Raw genomic sequence first — 18,650 nt, forward strand, 5'->3', positions numbered from 1 at the left:
ACATATTGTTGTGGTGATTGACAGTTTGTTGGAGCTCAGTTCTCCCTCTCAGTTCAGCAAACGAAGACTTCAGAGTCCACCGGTGGTCTAGTAATATGGGCACTAGCATGGACTTGCTAACGGCAGTAGTATCAGCGTCTGGCTTTTTCAGCATCTTTATCCCAAAAAATTGTCAGAAAAAGCACACAGGCAAAATATTATAGTTAACCAATATGTCAGGCACTTCTTATACAAATGGGAGTCAAATTTGGAAGTTATATAGAGCGAGAGGAAAACACGTCTCTAGTCAATAAGTGCCAAATCGGAAGTCGAGTATGTGAGTTTTTGGGAGTTTCCCATTATTCATCATTCGTCAGCAAAACAGGTCCCCATCAATGATGGATTAACGGATGTCTGTCAATACTAACAGAATGCCATCCAAGAATAACTTAATGCAATTGAAAGCAATGGTTTGATATTAATCCAATTAGTTCCGGCTTGATCATATATCTCCAATGGCTGCACAGGTGAATGAGACATCACCACAGCTAGCTTCACTTTGCCACACCATATGCAGCTGAGGCATAGACACAATCAAGAAGGCATCAATGTGTATATATATATTGTAAATGTTGACTGTAATAATACTTGCCAGCGGTTGTCGCGAAGGGGGCCATTCAAGACAAGGGACTGTAGGAGCGGCAGTGCCACTAGTCTGGGCTCTTTATCATGTCGTTTGATGACCCAGTAAAGGGGTGAGAGTCAAACGTTTATTAAAATATTGGGGGAAAAAACAACTTTACGAACTTTTCAGATTATTTTACAATACCGTGTTTCCTTGTAAATGTACTGCCGAGCCTAGCCAATCAAAGTTGCCGTTAAGACTGCAATTTCTGGCTTGACCAATGAGAAGCGTAGTACTGTCGGCGAGTAGCACAATACAAAAACAAGCAAACAAACAAAGAAAGAAAAAAAACACAAAACATGCAAGATAGTGGACTCATAGACACACAAAATGTTATCAAGCAAAAACATTTTTGCGAGAAACAGGGACGGCTCCAGGTTGTTTTCTCCAGGGGCAAGACAGCATGTAAGTCAGTACAGTATAAAAAAATATATTTTATTGTAGCAAATAAAATGCTGTAAGGGCTTAAGTGGACCTACCCTTATTTCTGACATTTTGACTCTTACTAAGAGTGGAGTAGAGGTTTATCACGAACAATAAATATTAAAGAATTGACACCCCCACGCCACACCACCATGCATACCATGTGCCCCATTTACGAACGGGTCTGCTTGATTGTGATGCACACGCGTGCTGACGTCAGTGCGAGTTTGTGAGCTTGTTCGTTGCGCGCGCCCCCGCAACGCGGGTCAAAGTCCGGGGTCCATTTTCTTGCACCAGTGCAGCCTTGTTCACACCCAAGAGCAATGTAAGTGCTTCAGTTCACTTAGAAGCGTGTTTTTGGGAATCTAGGAGAAAACGGAACAGGAGCATGTACTGGTAGAGAAAACCCATGGAATGCTGGGGAAAACGTACAAATTCCACACAGAAAGCATGAGCCAAGATTCACAGCATGTGTGGGTTTGGCTAAGAGGCAGACGTGCTGAACACACTCTGCCACCAGATCTTAATCCACTGGAGGGGGAAAAAATAATTTGCCAAAGGATTTCACAGTATGCAGCAGCAATTTTAAAATATCAAAAGTTTTTAACAATGGCTATTTTCATAAACAGTTTGACAGAAAAGTATCCTCTTCTTGTTTGCTAACTGTTTAGATTTGAACAGACAGTCATCAAATAAGTTCTGGATAGGCAATACAATACAAATGCAATCGAAAAGACGTGCGGAAAGCGATTGTGCCTCCTTTCGCTCTCTGAGTTGCGTCAACCACTCACCCACATGACGGGGAATTCCTGACGTCACATGAATGCATTAATATGATTGGCTGGCATGGGAGGCGAAACCGTTTGGTGTGGATGTGCCAAAATTGCGCCAGAAAACGTTTTTCCTCTCTTATTCCAATGATGTAACTCAAGCGCTACACTCCATCCATACCTGCACAGCGTCCCCCGCACCCCGACCACCCTCTCCCCCCAATACCGGTGTTTTTGTTGTTGTTGTTGTTGTTCTGTTCATTCGTTTATTTTTAGATTTAGCAGGTGCTTTTTTTTACTGGCGTTGTTTACCGATTTTATCGGGTCTGTTGCTTTTATTTTTTATTTTTTCGTATATTCGCTTTTTGTTTTGTTGCTCTTTTTTTCTTTCTTTCTTTTTGGCATTTTGACAGTATGGCGGAGAGTGGAACCGGTATCACTTCCTCCGTCTCAAAATAAATTATGCGGCGCAAGCGGTTGCGAAACATCGAGGAGTCTCGGAAAGTTTTCACGCCCCCGGGCAATGCATGGTGGAGGAGGAGGCGGCGGCGTGAGAATAAGGTAAGGAGGGAAACCCATGACTTCCGTGATTTTTCCTTTTGTGTGAAACCGAACTCTCGCCTTTTGGCTATAAAAGGGCCGGCTCGGCGACACTCTGTTCAATCCCGTGGGCCGGACCGGACTGTGGTGCAGAAAGAGCCGCCATCCTGTGGAAGTTACCCGCTACAATTAGACGTCTTGTCACCTCAACCGAGCTCATGTGCGCATTGTTGGGACATAGACCAAAAGACATGGACATTGAGTGTCCGGAGAAGAGAAGCCGCGATCGTGGTCGTTGTCTGGACGTGTGCATGCTCGTGTCAATCCTCGTCCTGTTTGCAGCGCTCACTGCCCTGGCTGTAGCTTGCATCCCGGTGCTGATGGAGCTGCGCTCCACTGTGGACTCACGGCTGCCGCCGTTTCAATCTGCTCCGGAAGAACTCAGAGGACTCGCATCGAGCCCGGCATACAAGGTTCATTTTGGATTTTAAATAAGACATATCACTCAAATGCTTTTTCCTCTTTTGCACAATATATGACGTACTATGCCATTGTTGTTTGTCTGTTGACAGATGCAAAACTTTGCGTTCTTGGAGGCAGTCTCAAGTAAGTCCATTTATTATTTTGGGTGAAATGTGTTTGAAAATCATCCATCCCTTTTCTCCAGCGCGAATCCTAATTAGGGTCTAGCTGTAGCAGCTGATTCTGGGCGAAAGGCGGCGCAGGGACTGTGCACCCTATACGGATACAACCATTAACACCTCCTGATAATTTCGAGTTTTCAATTAATCTAACATGCATGGTTTTGGAATGTGGGACGAAGGCGGATATCCGGATGTCAACTCTGCAGTGGAAGCAATAAGATATTCTAGCCTCATTATTTTACAATATGATTTTTTGCTCACTTTAGAATCTAGGAAAGTTATTTAATATCCGTTTCCATTGTCATGAGCAATCTTCTAGCGTACTGCCTTATTGTGCAAATTTCAAATCAGTTAGCAGCGTGGCTCCTTGCTCTATCAACGACACTCTTACTGATGACTACATACCATTCATGTGTATTATTAGTTGTGGCATTGCATGTTCAGAATAGAGATTATTTATGTAAAAATAGAAATGAACAAAATCTTAAAATGTCAAATATCAGTCATCTCATCACATTTGAAGTGAATTTGAGGTCCAACAGTCATCAATATAAAACATGAACAGACGCCATGTCCTCCCTCATTGACCGAAGGGGAAATGAACATTCACTGAGATCAATGAAAGCTGATTGAGAATCACCTCGTTGAGGTTGTCGGTTTGAATCCGGCTCCGGCCTTCCTGTGTGGAGTTTACATGTTCTCCCCGTGCTTGCGCCGGTTTTCTCCTGGTACTCCAGTTTCCTCCCATATTCCAACAAAACACACAGGGTAGGTTGATTGAACACTCAAGTCTAGATCGTCCCGAGCTGTGATTGTGAGCATGAAGGGCTGTTTGTCTTTGTGTTCCCTGCAATTGGCTGGCAACCAGCCTACTGCCCAAAGGCAGCTGGGATAGGCTCCAGCATGCCCGTGACCCTCATGAGGATAAGCGGATCAGATAATGGATGGATGAAACAATTATTTCCGAAAGCAAACCTCACATACATTGCAACAACAAAAGACCATTTAACGTGCAATTTATGAATGGATATTGAAAGCGAACCTAAGCTATGCAGGACAATTGTCTTGTCCTTGATATGGATTAATGTCAGCTGCCTCTCAGCTGCCCCTTCAGCTTGGGGCCTTTGGCAGTTGTCTAAATTGCCTGCCTTGTTCTGACGTCTCCGGTTCTGTAAATGAAGGAAGGGAATGTCCCTAATTGGATGCGTTTGTCTCTTTTTGCAGGCAAGTTGATCAACTCAACCGTTCAGTGGGATCCAGTCCACTACGGCACTGAGAAGTCGATTGGAAGCAAATTTCATTTTGACTCAAAGCAACACTCGCTGTGGCCTCGACACGCGGGGATTTACTTCATCTACTTGAACCTCAACCTGACCTGTACGTACAATTGCAATGCCGGCCTCCTCAGCGTGCGTGTGGGAGACACACTGAGCTGCCAAGTGGAGCTTCGCGCAGAGCCGCTACCACAGAGCAAGAATTGTTGGACAGTGGGCTGGTTGGACGGCAACACGCGGCTGCTCACCCACATGAGTATACCGAAAGAGGGACTGCAGGACTGGAAGCTGGAGCTCACTGGTTCCAATTTGGGCATGTTCCTCGTGGACTAATATCTGACATCAGAACCGCCTCCCTGTGACCTGTAAGTAATCCAAGGAAAGAACAAAACAAGAGTATCGTGTGAAAGACTTTGCAGAGCTCACGTGGGGAAAAAAAAGAAGAAGAGATGTTGCAATCAGGAAGCAGATATGGACTCGACACTGACTGCCTCTTTGTAATAATTTGCATATTTATTTGGCAAGATGGGACTATTTATGTTGCAGGTTGCTCTATGTCAAATGCGATGCTATTATATGTTAAGAACACTACATTAGTGTTAATGTGCAATCCACTTTTTTTTTTTGAGTTGCTGTTCTGTTTTTGTTTTATAAATGGCTTTGAGATTGTCTTCTGGTTTCACTTCATGACATGTTGGATAAACACCAGTCAAGATCAGTTGGCAGCACTGCAACACTGACTGTAAATCATTGCTTGGGTAATAACACAATAGAAAGTCGAAGGCGTGATTAGTTTTGCAAACAAAGATTGAGGGGGGAAAAAAGAGCCCCAAAATATTTACGGAGCAGTTCAGTTTTGCTCAATAAACACAAACTAACATGTAAATACAAGCTTGTGTAAGATCAACTTGAATTTTCACTCAAAAAGAATTGATTGAATTGATGAAGCTTTTCTTGTCATCCACATATTCATCCATTCGCTGCACTGCTGATCCTGTTTAGGGTTCATGCGTGATGGAGTCGATCCCAACTTTCTTGGGATGAAGCACTCCCACAAACCGGTCGCCAATCAGGCACATATAGACGACTGTCAACAATTCAGTCTCCCATTCGCGCCGTTTCTGACTGAACTAAATCCTTCCATGCATGCTCGGGAGTCAGTGACTGCCGTCAACCAATTCCATGCACTTGTAGTTAATTTCCAAATCTGAAGAATCAAACAGAAGTAAGCGAAACAGGTTGACAGGAACGTACATGTTTCATTTAAGGTGTAAAATACAGAGATTTAGCTCTAGATTTGGGCATTGTTCAAATAAAGTGTAACCAAAGGATGTCAGGTGTATTGTTGAATGCACAAATTGTGGACTTGCAAAATGTGATGAACCGATGTAAGTCCAATGGACAAACTGCACCGCGCTGATTGTATCCATATTAACATGGAAATAAATATATGAGCTCATATTTCTGTTTGTGTTTGCATGTGTGTCTGTGCGTGTGTGTGTAAAAAGGAGAAAATGACGTCTGTGAAAACAATTGCGAGAAAGTTATCAGTGGAATATTTGAAAAGTGTCTCGCGAAGGGGAAAGTTCCCTCTAGTTGCAAGTAGCGGGAAATAACAGTGCATCACTTCCTGTTTATTTATTTTAAAGTGTGGTTTGGTTTAAAAAAAAATAAGCCCATAGCCACCCGAGGTGGCAATGTTAACAAAAAAATTAATAGAAATTGTTCCTCGGCATTGTGACTCGTAAGCTTGATTTCATCAAAAGCAAATTCCAGAAGTGTTTGTCTTTGGTTACTTGCATGTCGTGCACAGACGGTTAGAATAACCTTTCAAGATTCAGCATGCTCAGCGCAAATTTTGTTGGAAATGCCACATCAGTTTAGCATTTATTATTGTGATTATAGTTTGCATTATAGTTGCACATTGAATATGTAATTACGTTCATATATTTTGTTGTTGTTGCGGTAGAGTTCTACACCACAGAAAACTACAACTACAATAATAAATGTATTGTCTGTGATGTCATTCTTGCGCTGGATCTCATTCAGACAAGATCTTTCGAGAAATCAAAGACATAACAAGCAGCGCAGGATGTAAAATTGAGATTTTTTTTTTTTTGATAAATGTATAAAAGCCAGACAGGTACTGTATGATTAAATACATACTGTAGAAAGTTATATTTTTCACCGAAGATTTATTATTTTCAATGAACAGATGTAAATTCCGAGTAAATCAGTTTTTGAATTGTTTTGAGATTACCACCAACCACATACTGGCCAACATTCATGTTGTAAGGTGTACACAGGAGATGCGGATGTGTTGATTCGGGGCTTACGACAGGAAATAACCCAATTATTTCAAGAGTCTGTCTAAACATGGTCTCTCCATTTACCGCGTGGTTTCCATATCTTGTAGACTCTTTTTGTCAATTTCCATGCTGTGCAGCCTTGCATGCACTTTTATCTGAAGAATGATACTTTTAGCAAAGGTCCTAGACCGACATTTACACAGTCCGATGGAAACATATTTGGACAATGAGTTTTATTCCTTCTGCCTCCATACTTCATCACAATCCCTTTTTAAATAAAAGTCAAGATGTCATCAAAGTGTAAGATTTCAACTTCAATTAAAGACGCTAAAAAGATGTGCTGATGCCTATTCCGGCCATCTTCGGGCAGTAGGCGGAGGACACCCAAAACTGGTCAGCCAATCACAGGGCACACAGAGACGAACAACCACTCATGCTCACATTCACATCTTTTGGACAATTCAGAGCGGTCCATTAACCTGCCATGCATGTTTCTGGAATGCGGGAGGAAACCGGAGTACCCGGAGAAAACCCACACAGGCACAGGGAGAAAATGCAAACTCCACACAGGAAGGCCAGAGTCGGAATATTGAATGTTTCTTACACATTGCAAAAAGCTGAGTCAACCACACCAACCTGGGTGTTGTTTTTCTGATTGCCTTTATATCCTCTCCTTTTTGCATCTATCCCTCACCACATCCTGCTCTTAACACACACACCCGCACGCACACGCACACACACGCACACACACACACACTCACTCACACATTGCTTTGCATGGCGCGTGTTTTAAAACACATCAGCAAATTTGCAACTGTGTAATGTGACCTGTAAGTTTGTGGTTAGCCTGTATGTGCCTGGAGCACTAAATATAATTGCAAAGAAATTTAGGAGTGTTTTAACAATCCGGAATATATATAATCATATACTGTGGTAATACAGAGAATTTTTATTCATGCAACAAATAATCTAGTCTGAATATCAGATATAGTTTGAGGTTACAATCATTTGGGTTTTTTTTTTTTTTTGGAGTGCTTCTAGTACATTCAGAGAAAAAGGAAGGAAGAAATTAATCACAATGAAACACATGTGTGATGAGTTATATATATATTTTTAAACATGTTTCTGTGGAGATATCATAAAGGCGCCCATAAAATTTTCAGTCGGTCCTGGACGCAACTTGCGTATGCTATCCACTGTGACAAAAATTTGATCTCCGGACTGCAGGTGGAAAATTCCCGCCAGGTAACTGTCCCACAAATCCTCCCCACCTGATGACTTGACACTTGAAGGTTCGCGAGTCCAGCAGCGGGACCTGGAGGAAAGAGTCGACATAGCGCCAGCAATTGAATGGCCCCACTCAGACTGAGAACAGTTTGAAATGGTTGTGTAGCAAGTTAGCAACTGAAAAAGAAAACAAGGTGCTCACTCACCTCTTTGATTGCATAAGTTCTATAGATTGGTCGTATGCTCCTGTGTCTTTCATCACTTTGTGCTGGATGAGCGAACACACTTCTGCAGCATTTATCTGCACTTTGGAGTAGAGGTAGTAATAACCGTCCTTCTCCACCAACAGGCGGCCATTTTTGTAGCCCATCTGGTGGGTGATGGAGTCGCCATCTTTGTCCAACCACTGCACCACATTTTTCTCCCCAAACTGATCGCTGCTGCCTGTCATCAAGTAAACAGAGGGGTCCACCAATGCATTCAAGCAGTAGCTATAAATGTCGATCTAATCAGATGCACTTATCTCTATTTTGATCTTCATTTTGTGTTACACTGAAGGTGTTGTATTAAGAGGACTCTTACATATCAGGTGAGCAAAGGGCTTCGGCCCCAGCAGAGTTGGTACTGGGTGAACCTCATTGGAGCCTCCTGTTTCCAGAGGGGAGCAAATCAATCGGTATGACTATATGATTAATGACAGTCATCTACAATATTTTGAATCTTATCTGTTACCCATCAAATAAGGATGTGGATCATCATAGATTTATCCGTTGTTCAGAGTTGTGTCAGCTGTGTAAAATGGATTGTTGAGTGATTATATCCCTTCCCTCTCCCTACCCAGCATTTTCCTTTCTGAATTCTGACTGTAATTTCCCCATTGCGGGACAAATAAAGGGATATCTTATCTTATTGTGTCATGAAGCAACTGAGGCATGTTTTTACTATTTGCATGCCTGGACCAGAGGCCTACTCGACTTCGTCTCCAGTAGTTTTTGGTCTAAAGAAGACTCAGCTATCATCCACACTGACTTAAGCATGACAGATTTTTCTATTTACGGACACACTTGTGTTCATAAAAAGAGCCTGTTTAAATTATGGCAATTATACATTTTTTCCCCATCAGATTGTAATTTTGGCTTTTGGGTTTTTTTGTGTGCAAGTTTCAACATAATAATCAAACCTTCCGATGGCACTCGACCTTTTAAGGGGCCAACCTGCAAGAGACAAAAATAACTCTAGCAATTCAAAAGCACAATGTGACGTATTAATCACTGACAAACTCACCATTTAATCTTACCTGCTGGGCGGATGTTCTAGTGTTGGACATGTTTCGACAGAGAGGATCTGACACACAGATGGAAAATGCCTGCAAGGGGGAAAGTGAAAAGACAAGTTAGACAAAGCACAGTTAAAGTTAGACAAGCACAGTTAGATGTCACAAGTTCAAGAGCAGGAAGTGTTGTTGTTGTCTACAAACCAAAAGAGGCCCTTTGTCAGGAGATTTAAAAGGTGTCATCACAAGCACATGCAGAACAGTTTTTGGTTGATGTGCTGACGTACAATATAAATGGGAGTGAAAAGGGGGATGTCAAACTTTTGTGCGGATGACCGTTGAATTTCCTGCCGTGGTAAATTAATGTCAAAATATTTATATAAATCCACTTTTTTTTTAATTTACTGAAAATAACTAGTAGTATGTCCAAACTATTTTGATTGACATCCCCTAACACTTAAACCATTATTGGAAGGAGTTGTTCTGAAATGTTAACGTCATCGGGGGCGGGGATGGAGCGGGGGAATTTCTAAGTATTGTTATTTTTTTAATGCTATTACGATCATATTATTCAACAATTTACTGCTGTGCTGTTTTCGCACAGTTACAGTATTGTTAAATACAGTTTTAAATAAATAAAGTGCAAACTATGATGTAAGACAGGGGTGCCCAAACGTTTTGGACCAAAGATATACTTTTCGATCAACTAACCTGCCGGGATCTACCCTTATCGGCGCGCGCGCACGCATTTTAAAGTGCTTCCCTGGGCCCTCCTAGATTCCTATTCTTTGCTCGTGCCCTCGGTGAATTGTACACGAAGCAAACTCTGAATGAGAATAATGACGATACAACAGCTCTGATCACAAGCTGCAATTGCAGACTGCTGAGCGCAAACAACTTCCGTTGACGTAATCACGCGCCACCGTAAATTCAAGATTTACCTGCTTTATTTTATTTTTTAAATATTTATTTTGTGAAAATGAGACTGATAGGATGATTAGGGTGCAGCGTACATTAAAAAATATATTACTAACATGTACAAAGACACACAAATGGTTGTTTGGTTTTTTTTCTCCTCGACACTCTTCGGATCTACTTGGGACCGGTCTTAGATCTACCGGTAGATCAGGATTGACCTAATGGGCACCCCTGATGTAAGACATTTATTTTTGGAACGTGGGAGACCGTATCTTCCACTTGACACATTTGACACAATGTGACTTAAAGAGAGATTGCCAAAACAAACAAAATGGGGATGTTGAGTTGTTTCAGCTTGTGAGTGTGTCTGTGTGTGTGTGCGTGCGTGTGTGTGTGTGTGTGTTTCTGAAAGATAGAGTGAGAGAGTTCATGACGTAAGGAAAGGGAAATTTTGGATGCAGAAACGTAGTCTACACAAGAGCAAGATTTGAAGACATCAACCTCACCTCAGTTATCAGGTAAAGTTTATAGACAAAACATCCCTCCACAACAAGTCCCAGCATGGCCAGCGCCACCACCAGCAGAAAAAACTTGTTTGCTGTCGGAGTCCATCGTGTTTTTTTCACAGGTCTGGGAGCGGGGAAGAAGCCAGCTTGGCTGTCCACCACAAAGACTTGAGGGTGCCGAGCCACGCCGCCCTCTGCCATCTCCTGTCTCCCGCTCCACCTGTGACGCAAGGAGGCACAAGGTCACAAGGCCCATCTGGGCAAGGAGGCAGCGGGCATACTCGAAGGCAAGTCTAGACACAAAATGAAAGATAATGAAAGGAAGACAGAAAGATGGACAGACATAAAAGGCCTGCAAAACAAATAGCGGTTCCTCCCTGTGGGAACATGTGATGCAACCTCACTTCTCGGAAGTGAATACTCTATAGTCTTTTGCAAGAATACGAGTATAGCGTTTGAGAACAGACATTACTACATTTAGCAATTTTTATTTTTAATGTATTTTTTTTTACAGACAATACCTTGGATTTATTGATGCTCCAGATGTTTCTTCTGAACTCAGCCACACATCCAGCAGATAATTTACCCAGGTTGGGATGCTATAAAGACAGCTAAAGACAACAAAACAAAATCAATAAAATAAACAAAACACGCAAAATGATTAAAACAACCACATCGATGGGAGACATTAAATGAATGAATAATATTGTGAGCTTGGAAAAATGTCTCACCTTACAGCCACCACTATAGGTGAACACTGAGCTGACTGTCTTGCCACACACATATCCTGCTGTCACCAATATTGGGTTTGTTTTTTTGTTTTTTTGAAACAAGCTCGTGTAAGGAGGAAATGAAGACGACACAGGGAAGAAACAACCCGAGAGCAAGAGAAGATTGTGTGTCTGGGACACTCCCCACAATGAGTACTGAATATATATTTATAGTAGTTTCTCATCAATGAGGCATACTAATCTTAGCAATGTAAATACTGGAGAAGAGGAATTGATTCAATGTTGGGTGGCTACGCGTGTTACTGCTTGAAGGTGACAAATGGATTGCACAGCCATGAACATGTAGTCCACGTTCTATTAATTGTCCTCATGCGCTTTGTCACCACTTAGATGACAGCGAGTATTCCCTCGTAGTGAGTATGACAAATACTGGAAGTTGTGATTGTGATTTATAGTTATTCTCCATGAGCTCATGTTTCCTTCTCGTGTGTGAACACGCTTTTCAGCAGCAGATTTTTCTTGCTCATGGGCTCCTCCTGCAGTTGTGAAGTGGCAAATTGTGGAAAATACAAATGACGCTGCACCAGAAGTCAACACGTCTTTACTTGCAAATAATCTACACGACTTTTAAGATAAGCACTAATCTGTATTGTATGGGACTTGTGTGTGGCAAGAGGGCTGCATGCAGCACTGAATAGTTGCATTCATAATAATGGGAACACAAACGCACCATGAGCATGTCATGGATTTTTAAGCAACGTTTTTTGTTTTCATTGAAGGTTTGTTCCAGTAAATAAAAAGAAGAAGAAGAAGACAAAGTCGAAGAGCAGAAAGAATAGGCAGCAGATGCACCCGTAGCACCACAGAGGTCACTACTGTCAATCATTAAAAACACCCCAATAATAATCAAATAGTTAGGGGTAGGTGTACTGTAGTCTAACATTAGTTTATAAGACATGGAAAACAATTATTCCTTTTATCTCTACGGTGGCCTGGTGGGCCAGTGGTTAGTGCATCAAGCTGACATTGCAGAGGTCATGGGTTCAATCCCGGCTCCGGCCTTCCTGTGTGGAGTTTGCATGTTCTCGCCGGGCCTGCGTGGGTTTTCTCTTGGTACTCCGGTTTCCTCCCACATTCCAAAAACATGCATGGCAGGCTGATTGAACACTCGAAATTGTCCCAAAGGGTGAGCGTCGATGGTTGTTCGTCTGTGTGTGCCCTCTGATGGGCTGGCAACCGGGCCAGGTAAATAAATCAGCATTTCCATGGATATGAATGCACACTAAATTAGCTGTGAGGTGAAAAACAATACTGGATTATAACGAGTGGGCTGTGTTAAATCACTGATCAAATTTCACCCGCTAACACTAAAGATGCGGGCAGCTTTCGAACATATAACAACAAAATTGTCATGTTTGTGTGTAAACAACTGTTAAAAAAACTCCAGTGGTCAACTCACATAATTACTGTAGTAATAAGAGGAAGACAGCACTTCATCACTCGGCCACCATTACAGTTGTCAAGTTGCAAATACCTCTCAATATTTGTATCCATAGATTAAAAAGTATTTTCCCCCACAATATATCCCCTTAATGTAATTTAATTTGGCCATCTAGTTTTAGTTGTGTTTTCCAAATTACTTCCTCACATCAATGATTGTAGAAAGGGCACGAATGTATATATTCAACGCAAGTGTGATCGTGATGAACTTTGCACCCAATATGTTGTCTTTCTTGCAAAAGGGAATTGAACGTGATTTTCTCCATATGGTGAAGTCATATGCATACATTATTGTGTTTAGTGGAAAGATGTTGGGTGGACAGATGGAAGTCTGCAGTTGCGGTGGGCTTGAATGAGTGCCGTTCAATTTACAGCTATTGCGAAAGCACACAGTGGAAGTGTTTGTATGGTGTCCCGGAGGTAACGGTTATAGTGCAAGAATTTCCTCGCAATATAAAAATAAAACAGCCTCTTGGAAAATACGAACTAAACCAAACAAAATCGCAGGTCAGATCCCCCATTTGTGACCCCTTTTGGGAGCCTGTCATAATAGTTTTCTACTAAAATCCCATCATATTTCACAACATGGCGTTCCCCCCTCCACCCGCTTGTAAATTAGATATGTTTAGCCCCAAACTTAGTTGGCTGTAACTCAGTAAGTGCAGATTTGGGCCGTTCGTGCTTGGTTTCGGGATCTGACGATGGTGGGCTCGAGACTCACAATGGAGCAAAGAAGCAGAACAACTTCCATCCTTGGGGAACAAAGGAATGTTACATTTCTTAAGGGTGGAAATTAAAGTTCCCTTCACAGGGTCTATGGGTGTGTGTTTTCTGTTTCTCCGCAGCCTTGCACACTTGCATAAGTTACTAATAGCTGTAGCAAAATGATTCCGTATTATATAGAATGTAAGTTTTAATAAACCTGCAAAGTAATTTTTACCCGAGGAAATATTGGAAAGTTTTGGTTGAGTTTTCTCCCACGCAAATCCAACAACTTGTCTTTTAGATCCAATTCCCATATCACTCCCAAAGAACTTCTTCTGGATTCTTCAAGGAACATATATTCAAACATAGTCAATTGCTCTCTTCGGTCAAGTCTGTTCCCCATGGCCTTTTAAAACGGTGGTGGTGAAGCCCCCCTGAAGAAGAGCAGTTTGTACCCCAGCATTTTTAATATTTCCAGGCCTGTATCCATCTTACCATTTTTAGGTAAGATTTGAGAAAACGATGGTTTTCCTCCAATTGTGTTATTCTTTTAAATGCAAATAATATGTGAGAGAAATATCAATCTGCTTTTAGGATGAATCATAGTACAGAGACGGCTCTTTTAAAGATTTTAAATGATATCAGGTGCGAGGCTTGAAAAAACTCATAGCCTTGGTGCTGCTTTCGTTGCATAGATCATCACATTTTATGGAAAAAAAGACTTAAAATCTAATGGACATTTCTGGTATGTCTTTTAACTGGTGTTATTCCCATCTCACAGACATGTTTCTTTGTAAGTATGGATACATGTTCCTTCAAAACAGCAATAAATTACATGTGGGGTTCACCCTTAGGGAGGCACGTGGGGGAATGGTTAGCATGTCAGCCTCACAGTGGGGAGGTGCTGGGTTTGATTCCACCTTCGGCCTTCCTGTGTGAAGTGTGCGTGTTCAGCCCGTGCCTATGTGGGTTTTCCCCGGGTAGTCCGGTTTCTTCCCACATTCCAAAAACATGCATGGCAGGTTTATAGAATGCTCAAAATCGTCCCTTGGTGTGATTGTGAGTGTGAATGGTTGTTTGTCTACGTGGGGTGAGAACCAGTTCAGTGTGTCCTCCGCCTACTGCCCGAAGACTGCTGGGATAGGCTCCAGCACGCCCACGTGAGGAAAAGCAAATTAGAACATGCATGAATGGAAGTTTGGCCCAATACTTTTGAATCTTTATATTCTACCCACACCTATGCTGAGGACACACAGCTGTACATCACTGTGTCTACAAATGACACAGAGCCAATTGATACGCTTTTAAATGGTATTTTAGATAATAAGTCATCGATGGCAGAGAATTTCCTACAGCTCAACCAGGACAAAACATAGGGTTAGTTATCAGGCCTGAAGGTCAGAGAGAGAAACTTTTACTAAAACTAGAAGATTTTAAACCTTAACAGTGTGTGAAGAACCTGAGCATCATTTTTTACTCTGATCTTAGTTTTATTCCTCATAAATTTAACTAAGATCTGTTTTGTTTAATAAGAATATAGCCAGAGTCTGCCCATTTCTCGGTCTAGGTAAAAAGGAGGTGCTGATGCATGCTTTCAATTCTTGTCGTTGAGATTACTGTAATGCCCGAAAATGGTATTTAAATTTTTCAATTATCCTAGCCAAATTATCGAAAAGGCTTGGTGAATATTTCTCTATCGTGATTGGTTGATAAGTGTAACGCTGCCTCCTCTAATTGGTCATCTGTGTCACATGACATGACGTTTCTTATCTACCCAATCAAAGCACGAAAAAGTTCTCCTGCGGAAGAACGATGTCAAGGAACGTCTGAGTGTAACCTGGAATCGTAATATAATATTCTCGATATGGATTTTCTGCTTGTGAGCAAAACGCGACTGCTTCTCCTCGCCGTGTTTGGATTGGGTTTGGCGCAGGTGTTCGTTTTCGGGGAGGAGAGCAGCGAGTTCACTTTCCTTTTACAAGCCGGAAAATCCGATTGTTTCTTCCAGCGGGCAATACAGAATGGTACGATGGAGGTCGAGTATCAGGTAATTGTATCCGTGCCCCATAAACTTAATGCTCCCTATTTAATCATTGCATATTGAGTTCTTTACCCTTCAGTGTTCGCTTTCTGAGCTTGACGCTATTGCTGCTTTAGCTATGCAATCAACAGTTAGGTGCGTGGAGCAAAAATGTCATTCACTTTCATTTCAGTGCAATATTGAGGTTTCTCTTTATACTTTTTCTCACGACCTTCTGATTCAGGCGTTTTTTTTTAATGACTAGAATATGCGGCGGGCCAAAAATGGCTCTTGGACGGGTTTTGGCCCCCGCACTCGTGCATTGTCAATACTGTTTGCTTGAGGGTCTATCTGTTAGGGAAATAAAAAGTGCGGATGTGTGTTTTTTTATTTTTTGCGGGGGCGGCACGGTGGTTGACCACCTAGCATGTCCACTTCACAGTGTGGAGCTCATAGGCCTTCCTATAAGGAATTTTGCATCTCCTCTCCGTGCCATTGTGGGTTTTCTCCAGGTACTCCATTTTCCTCCCATATTCCAAAAAACATACACGGTCGGTTAATAGAAGACTAAATTGTCCTTTGGTGTGATTGTGAGTGTTTGAATGTTGTTTGTGTGTGTGTGTGTGTGTGTGTGTGTGCACCCTGCGATTGGCTGGCAACCAGTTCAGGGTATACCCGGTTTACTGCACAAAGACAGATAGGATCTGCTCCAGCACGCCTGTGACCCTCGTGAGGATAAAACGGTTTAGGATGGATGTGTTTTTTTATCTCCAGGTGATTGGAGGAGCCGGAATGGATGTGGATTTCACCATCCTCAATCCAGAGGGCGCACCATTGGTCGCAGAGACTCGTCGCTCCGATGGAGTTCATGTGTTAGTTATGCAACCTCAAATAACACCCAGATCCTGGATCGTGTTCCTGGATCCATCCATTTACAACTGTCTTTACTTCCTGTTTTTGCTCTTTACCCAGGGTGGAGCCCACAGTGGAGGGAGACTATCAAGTCTGCTTTGATAACAGCTTCAGCCACTTCTCGGAAAAGATGGTGTTCTTCGAGCTTTATGTCGAGGGGCAAGGAGGAGATGTGGGCGGTGATGAAGAATGGGCTGGTTTAGAGGAGATGGATGAAAACATGTTGCAGTACAAGTTGCAAGATATGAGAGTGAGCTGCAGTGTTTCTAAAGAGCACAGACCAGCTGCAAAATTATGACCACTTGCACAATATCACAATCTAAAATATTTTGCATTCAGCTGAATGGCTATTTCCTCTTTACTCCCTCAGGAGTACATGGACTCTGTACAAAAACGTCTTGAACGTAGTCGGCAGATGCAAACGGTATTACGAGCTTTTGAGGCGCGGGACCGAAATCTTCTAGAAGACAACCTGTGGAGAGTCTCGTTTTGGTCATGTGCCAGTGTACTGGTGATGCTGTGCGTGGCCCTCACCCAGGTAAACTGCTGTTCATTCCTACCTTTGGTCACTCATATGGTTGGTGTTGACAAGATTGTCACCTCTTCCCCTTCAGGTCTACACTGTGCGTAAACTGTTTGACGATAAGCGGAGGATCTGCACGTAGAACGAACTCTGCGATGTGACAAGACAAGCTGGGTGGGGCTCACAAGCCACGGCAAATGGGTGGAGACATTGTACATAGCACCAGCTGTCGGCACCAAGTGATGTGGTTCACTTCCGCAAGCTTGTCGCGCACCAGTCTGTGCAATAACAGTTCACAGTGAAGAACAGTTTCTACGTTGGTGGCCGTTTTTGTTTCCATTAGTGCCTTTTTAATGTGAAATCTTACCACAAGCTGATACCAAAAATACATTTTAAAAGGCACTGCAGTATATTTTGCAGTTAAACAATGGTGAGTGTTGCTGTATGTTTTTTTTTTTCTAAAGGTAAAACGTCCATGACTTGTAAAACCTGTCAGCTTTTCCAGTTTATATGCATTAATAATGTGCAATACAGTAGTATTGAATTTGTTCTACAATTTTTTTTTCTAAAATGTACTGGTTAAAAAAAATATATATATATATATATATATATATATCCTGTATATATCCCGTATTGGTCCGAATATAAGACAGCCCTGATTATAAGACAACCCCCTCTTTTTCAAGACTCAAGTTTGAAAAAAGACTTTTTGAACACCAATTTTATACAGAAAATAATTACAGTACATCTGAAACAAATGATGATAATATATTTGAGAGAAAAAGCATGTTATTTTGCCTCATTCAAATCTTAATATCTGAACATTTAAATATGTAAACTAAAGTGCAATCACATTCATAAATGAATGGCTTTTGGTTTTTGAAATGTAAATTACATCATAACTTCTCCTCAGCTGCCGGTTAACCTGGCCGATCTTCGACCCACTTTTTTCCAGATTGTCGCTACGTTTCTCCATTTTCTGTTATCCTATTATTTTCTTCTCTTTTCTTTCTTACCGCTCTTTTTATTTTTCTTCGTGCTACCACTATTTTTATTTTTATTCTTCGTGACGGGTTCATTTTGGCCTGGGAAGTCAAGTTCAGCATTCACTTCAATGATATCTGGCGCCATCTAGTGTCGTGAATGGGTATAATGTCGATCCCGAATATTAGCCGACCCCCACTTTTTCAGCCTTATTTCAATGCAAAAAAACACCGTCTTATATTCGGACCAATACGGTATATAAATCTATGTTTGGCTTCCAAAGATGAATTAGGAACATAATGGTAATGTGCCTTTGTGCTGAAGGTCTCTGCCCTGTTTTTCTTTTTGTTTTGCCCATTGCATCCAGTGGGTGGTACTGCCACAGTAAATGCTCAAAGCAAGATTTTCATGGGAGCCTTTGCATTGATTTTAATGTTTGTTGAATTTTTGTGTTGATGAGATAGACGTCTTCAAAATTGAGTTGAACAATAAAACCATAAAAAATTACAACAAAAAAAAATCTATGATTACAGCAATTTGCTGTTCACAAATAAACATTTGTTTTATATTGCAATGATATGCGTTCATCTTTTTCAAATGAGGTGAGAAGTGATTCAAGTTGTTTTGACAACCCCAAATGGTGCATGGTCACGGTGCTGGAGCCTCTCCCAGGTGTCTTGGGGCAAAAGGCGGACGACACACTGAACTGGGTGTGTCAGTCACAGGA

The 18,650-nt window shown here is 41.8% G+C and overlaps 3 protein-coding genes and 1 long non-coding RNA gene across 5 annotated transcripts; 3 read left to right on the forward strand and 1 right to left on the reverse strand.

Moving 5' to 3' along the window:
- Window positions 1-653: 653 nt before the first annotated feature.
- Window positions 654-5,774, forward strand: LOC147200437 (uncharacterized). Its single transcript, XM_086121025.1, has 4 exons — window positions 654-2,418; window positions 2,495-2,870; window positions 2,970-3,003; window positions 4,266-5,774. Exons 1-4 carry the CDS (start codon window positions 2,381-2,383, stop codon window positions 4,646-4,648), a joined length of 831 nt encoding a protein of 276 aa, XP_085977151.1. The 5' UTR covers window positions 654-2,380; the 3' UTR covers window positions 4,649-5,774.
- A 1,940-nt stretch (window positions 5,775-7,714) lies between these two features.
- tnfsf14b (TNF superfamily member 14b) lies at window positions 7,715-11,387 on the reverse strand. Of its 2 annotated transcripts, none has more exons than XM_086120956.1 (8): window positions 11,280-11,387; window positions 11,070-11,159; window positions 10,549-10,768; window positions 9,149-9,217; window positions 9,050-9,065; window positions 8,434-8,499; window positions 8,058-8,295; window positions 7,715-7,939 (listed from the first exon to the last, which is right to left on the reverse strand). In XM_086120956.1, the coding sequence occupies exons 1-8, from the start codon at window positions 11,330-11,332 to the stop codon at window positions 7,738-7,740; spliced, it is 954 nt and encodes a 317-aa protein (XP_085977082.1). In that variant the 5' UTR covers window positions 11,333-11,387; the 3' UTR covers window positions 7,715-7,737. The 2 variants fall into 2 exon arrangements, with proteins under 2 accessions (XP_085977082.1, XP_085977081.1); XM_086120955.1 differs by having other exon boundaries at window positions 9,032-9,065.
- LOC147200439 (uncharacterized) lies at window positions 10,736-11,503 on the forward strand. Its single transcript, XR_015101906.1, has 3 exons — window positions 10,736-10,835; window positions 11,063-11,138; window positions 11,383-11,503. It is a non-coding gene; the product is annotated as an uncharacterized LOC147200439 (long non-coding RNA).
- Window positions 11,504-15,254: 3,751 nt separating this feature from the next.
- Window positions 15,255-18,497, forward strand: tmed1b (transmembrane p24 trafficking protein 1b). Its single transcript, XM_086119381.1, has 5 exons — window positions 15,255-15,531; window positions 16,279-16,376; window positions 16,477-16,666; window positions 16,787-16,954; window positions 17,031-18,497. The coding sequence occupies exons 1-5, from the start codon at window positions 15,349-15,351 to the stop codon at window positions 17,079-17,081; spliced, it is 690 nt and encodes a 229-aa protein (XP_085975507.1). The 5' UTR covers window positions 15,255-15,348; the 3' UTR covers window positions 17,082-18,497.
- Window positions 18,498-18,650: the final 153 nt, after the last annotated feature.

Source organism: Hippocampus guttulatus, chromosome 9, assembly GCF_054856545.1.
Source record: "Hippocampus guttulatus isolate MCC_2025c chromosome 9, RoL_Hgut_1.0, whole genome shotgun sequence".
In the NCBI taxonomy this organism is placed as follows: Eukaryota; Metazoa; Chordata; class Actinopteri; order Syngnathiformes; family Syngnathidae; genus Hippocampus; species Hippocampus guttulatus.

Excerpts from the sequence above, each read along its gene's own strand:
- tnfsf14b (XM_086120955.1), bottom strand. The coding sequence starts at position 11,332 with ATGTGTGTGGCAAGACAGTCAGCTCAGTGTTCACCTATAGTGGTGGCT. Across the intron at positions 8,296-8,433 it reads GCCCTTTGCTCACCTGATAT|GCAGCAGCGATCAGTTTGGG; the intron begins GTAAGAGTCCTC and ends ACTTGATGACAG. Across the intron at positions 7,940-8,057 it reads GAACTTATGCAATCAAAGAG|GTCCCGCTGCTGGACTCGCG; the intron begins GTGAGTGAGCAC and ends TCTTTCCTCCAG.
- LOC147200437 (XM_086121025.1), top strand. The coding sequence starts at position 2,381 with ATGCATGGTGGAGGAGGAGGCGGCGGCGTGAGAATAAG. Across the intron at positions 2,419-2,494 it reads GGCGGCGGCGTGAGAATAAG|GGCCGGCTCGGCGACACTCT; the intron begins GTAAGGAGGGAA and ends TGGCTATAAAAG. Across the intron at positions 2,871-2,969 it reads CATCGAGCCCGGCATACAAG|ATGCAAAACTTTGCGTTCTT; the intron begins GTTCATTTTGGA and ends GTCTGTTGACAG.
- tmed1b (XM_086119381.1), top strand. The coding sequence starts at position 15,349 with ATGGATTTTCTGCTTGTGAGCAAAACGCGACTGCTTCTCCTCGCCGTG. Across the intron at positions 16,377-16,476 it reads CGCTCCGATGGAGTTCATGT|GGTGGAGCCCACAGTGGAGG; the intron begins GTTAGTTATGCA and ends CTCTTTACCCAG. Across the intron at positions 16,955-17,030 it reads TGTGCGTGGCCCTCACCCAG|GTCTACACTGTGCGTAAACT; the intron begins GTAAACTGCTGT and ends CTTCCCCTTCAG.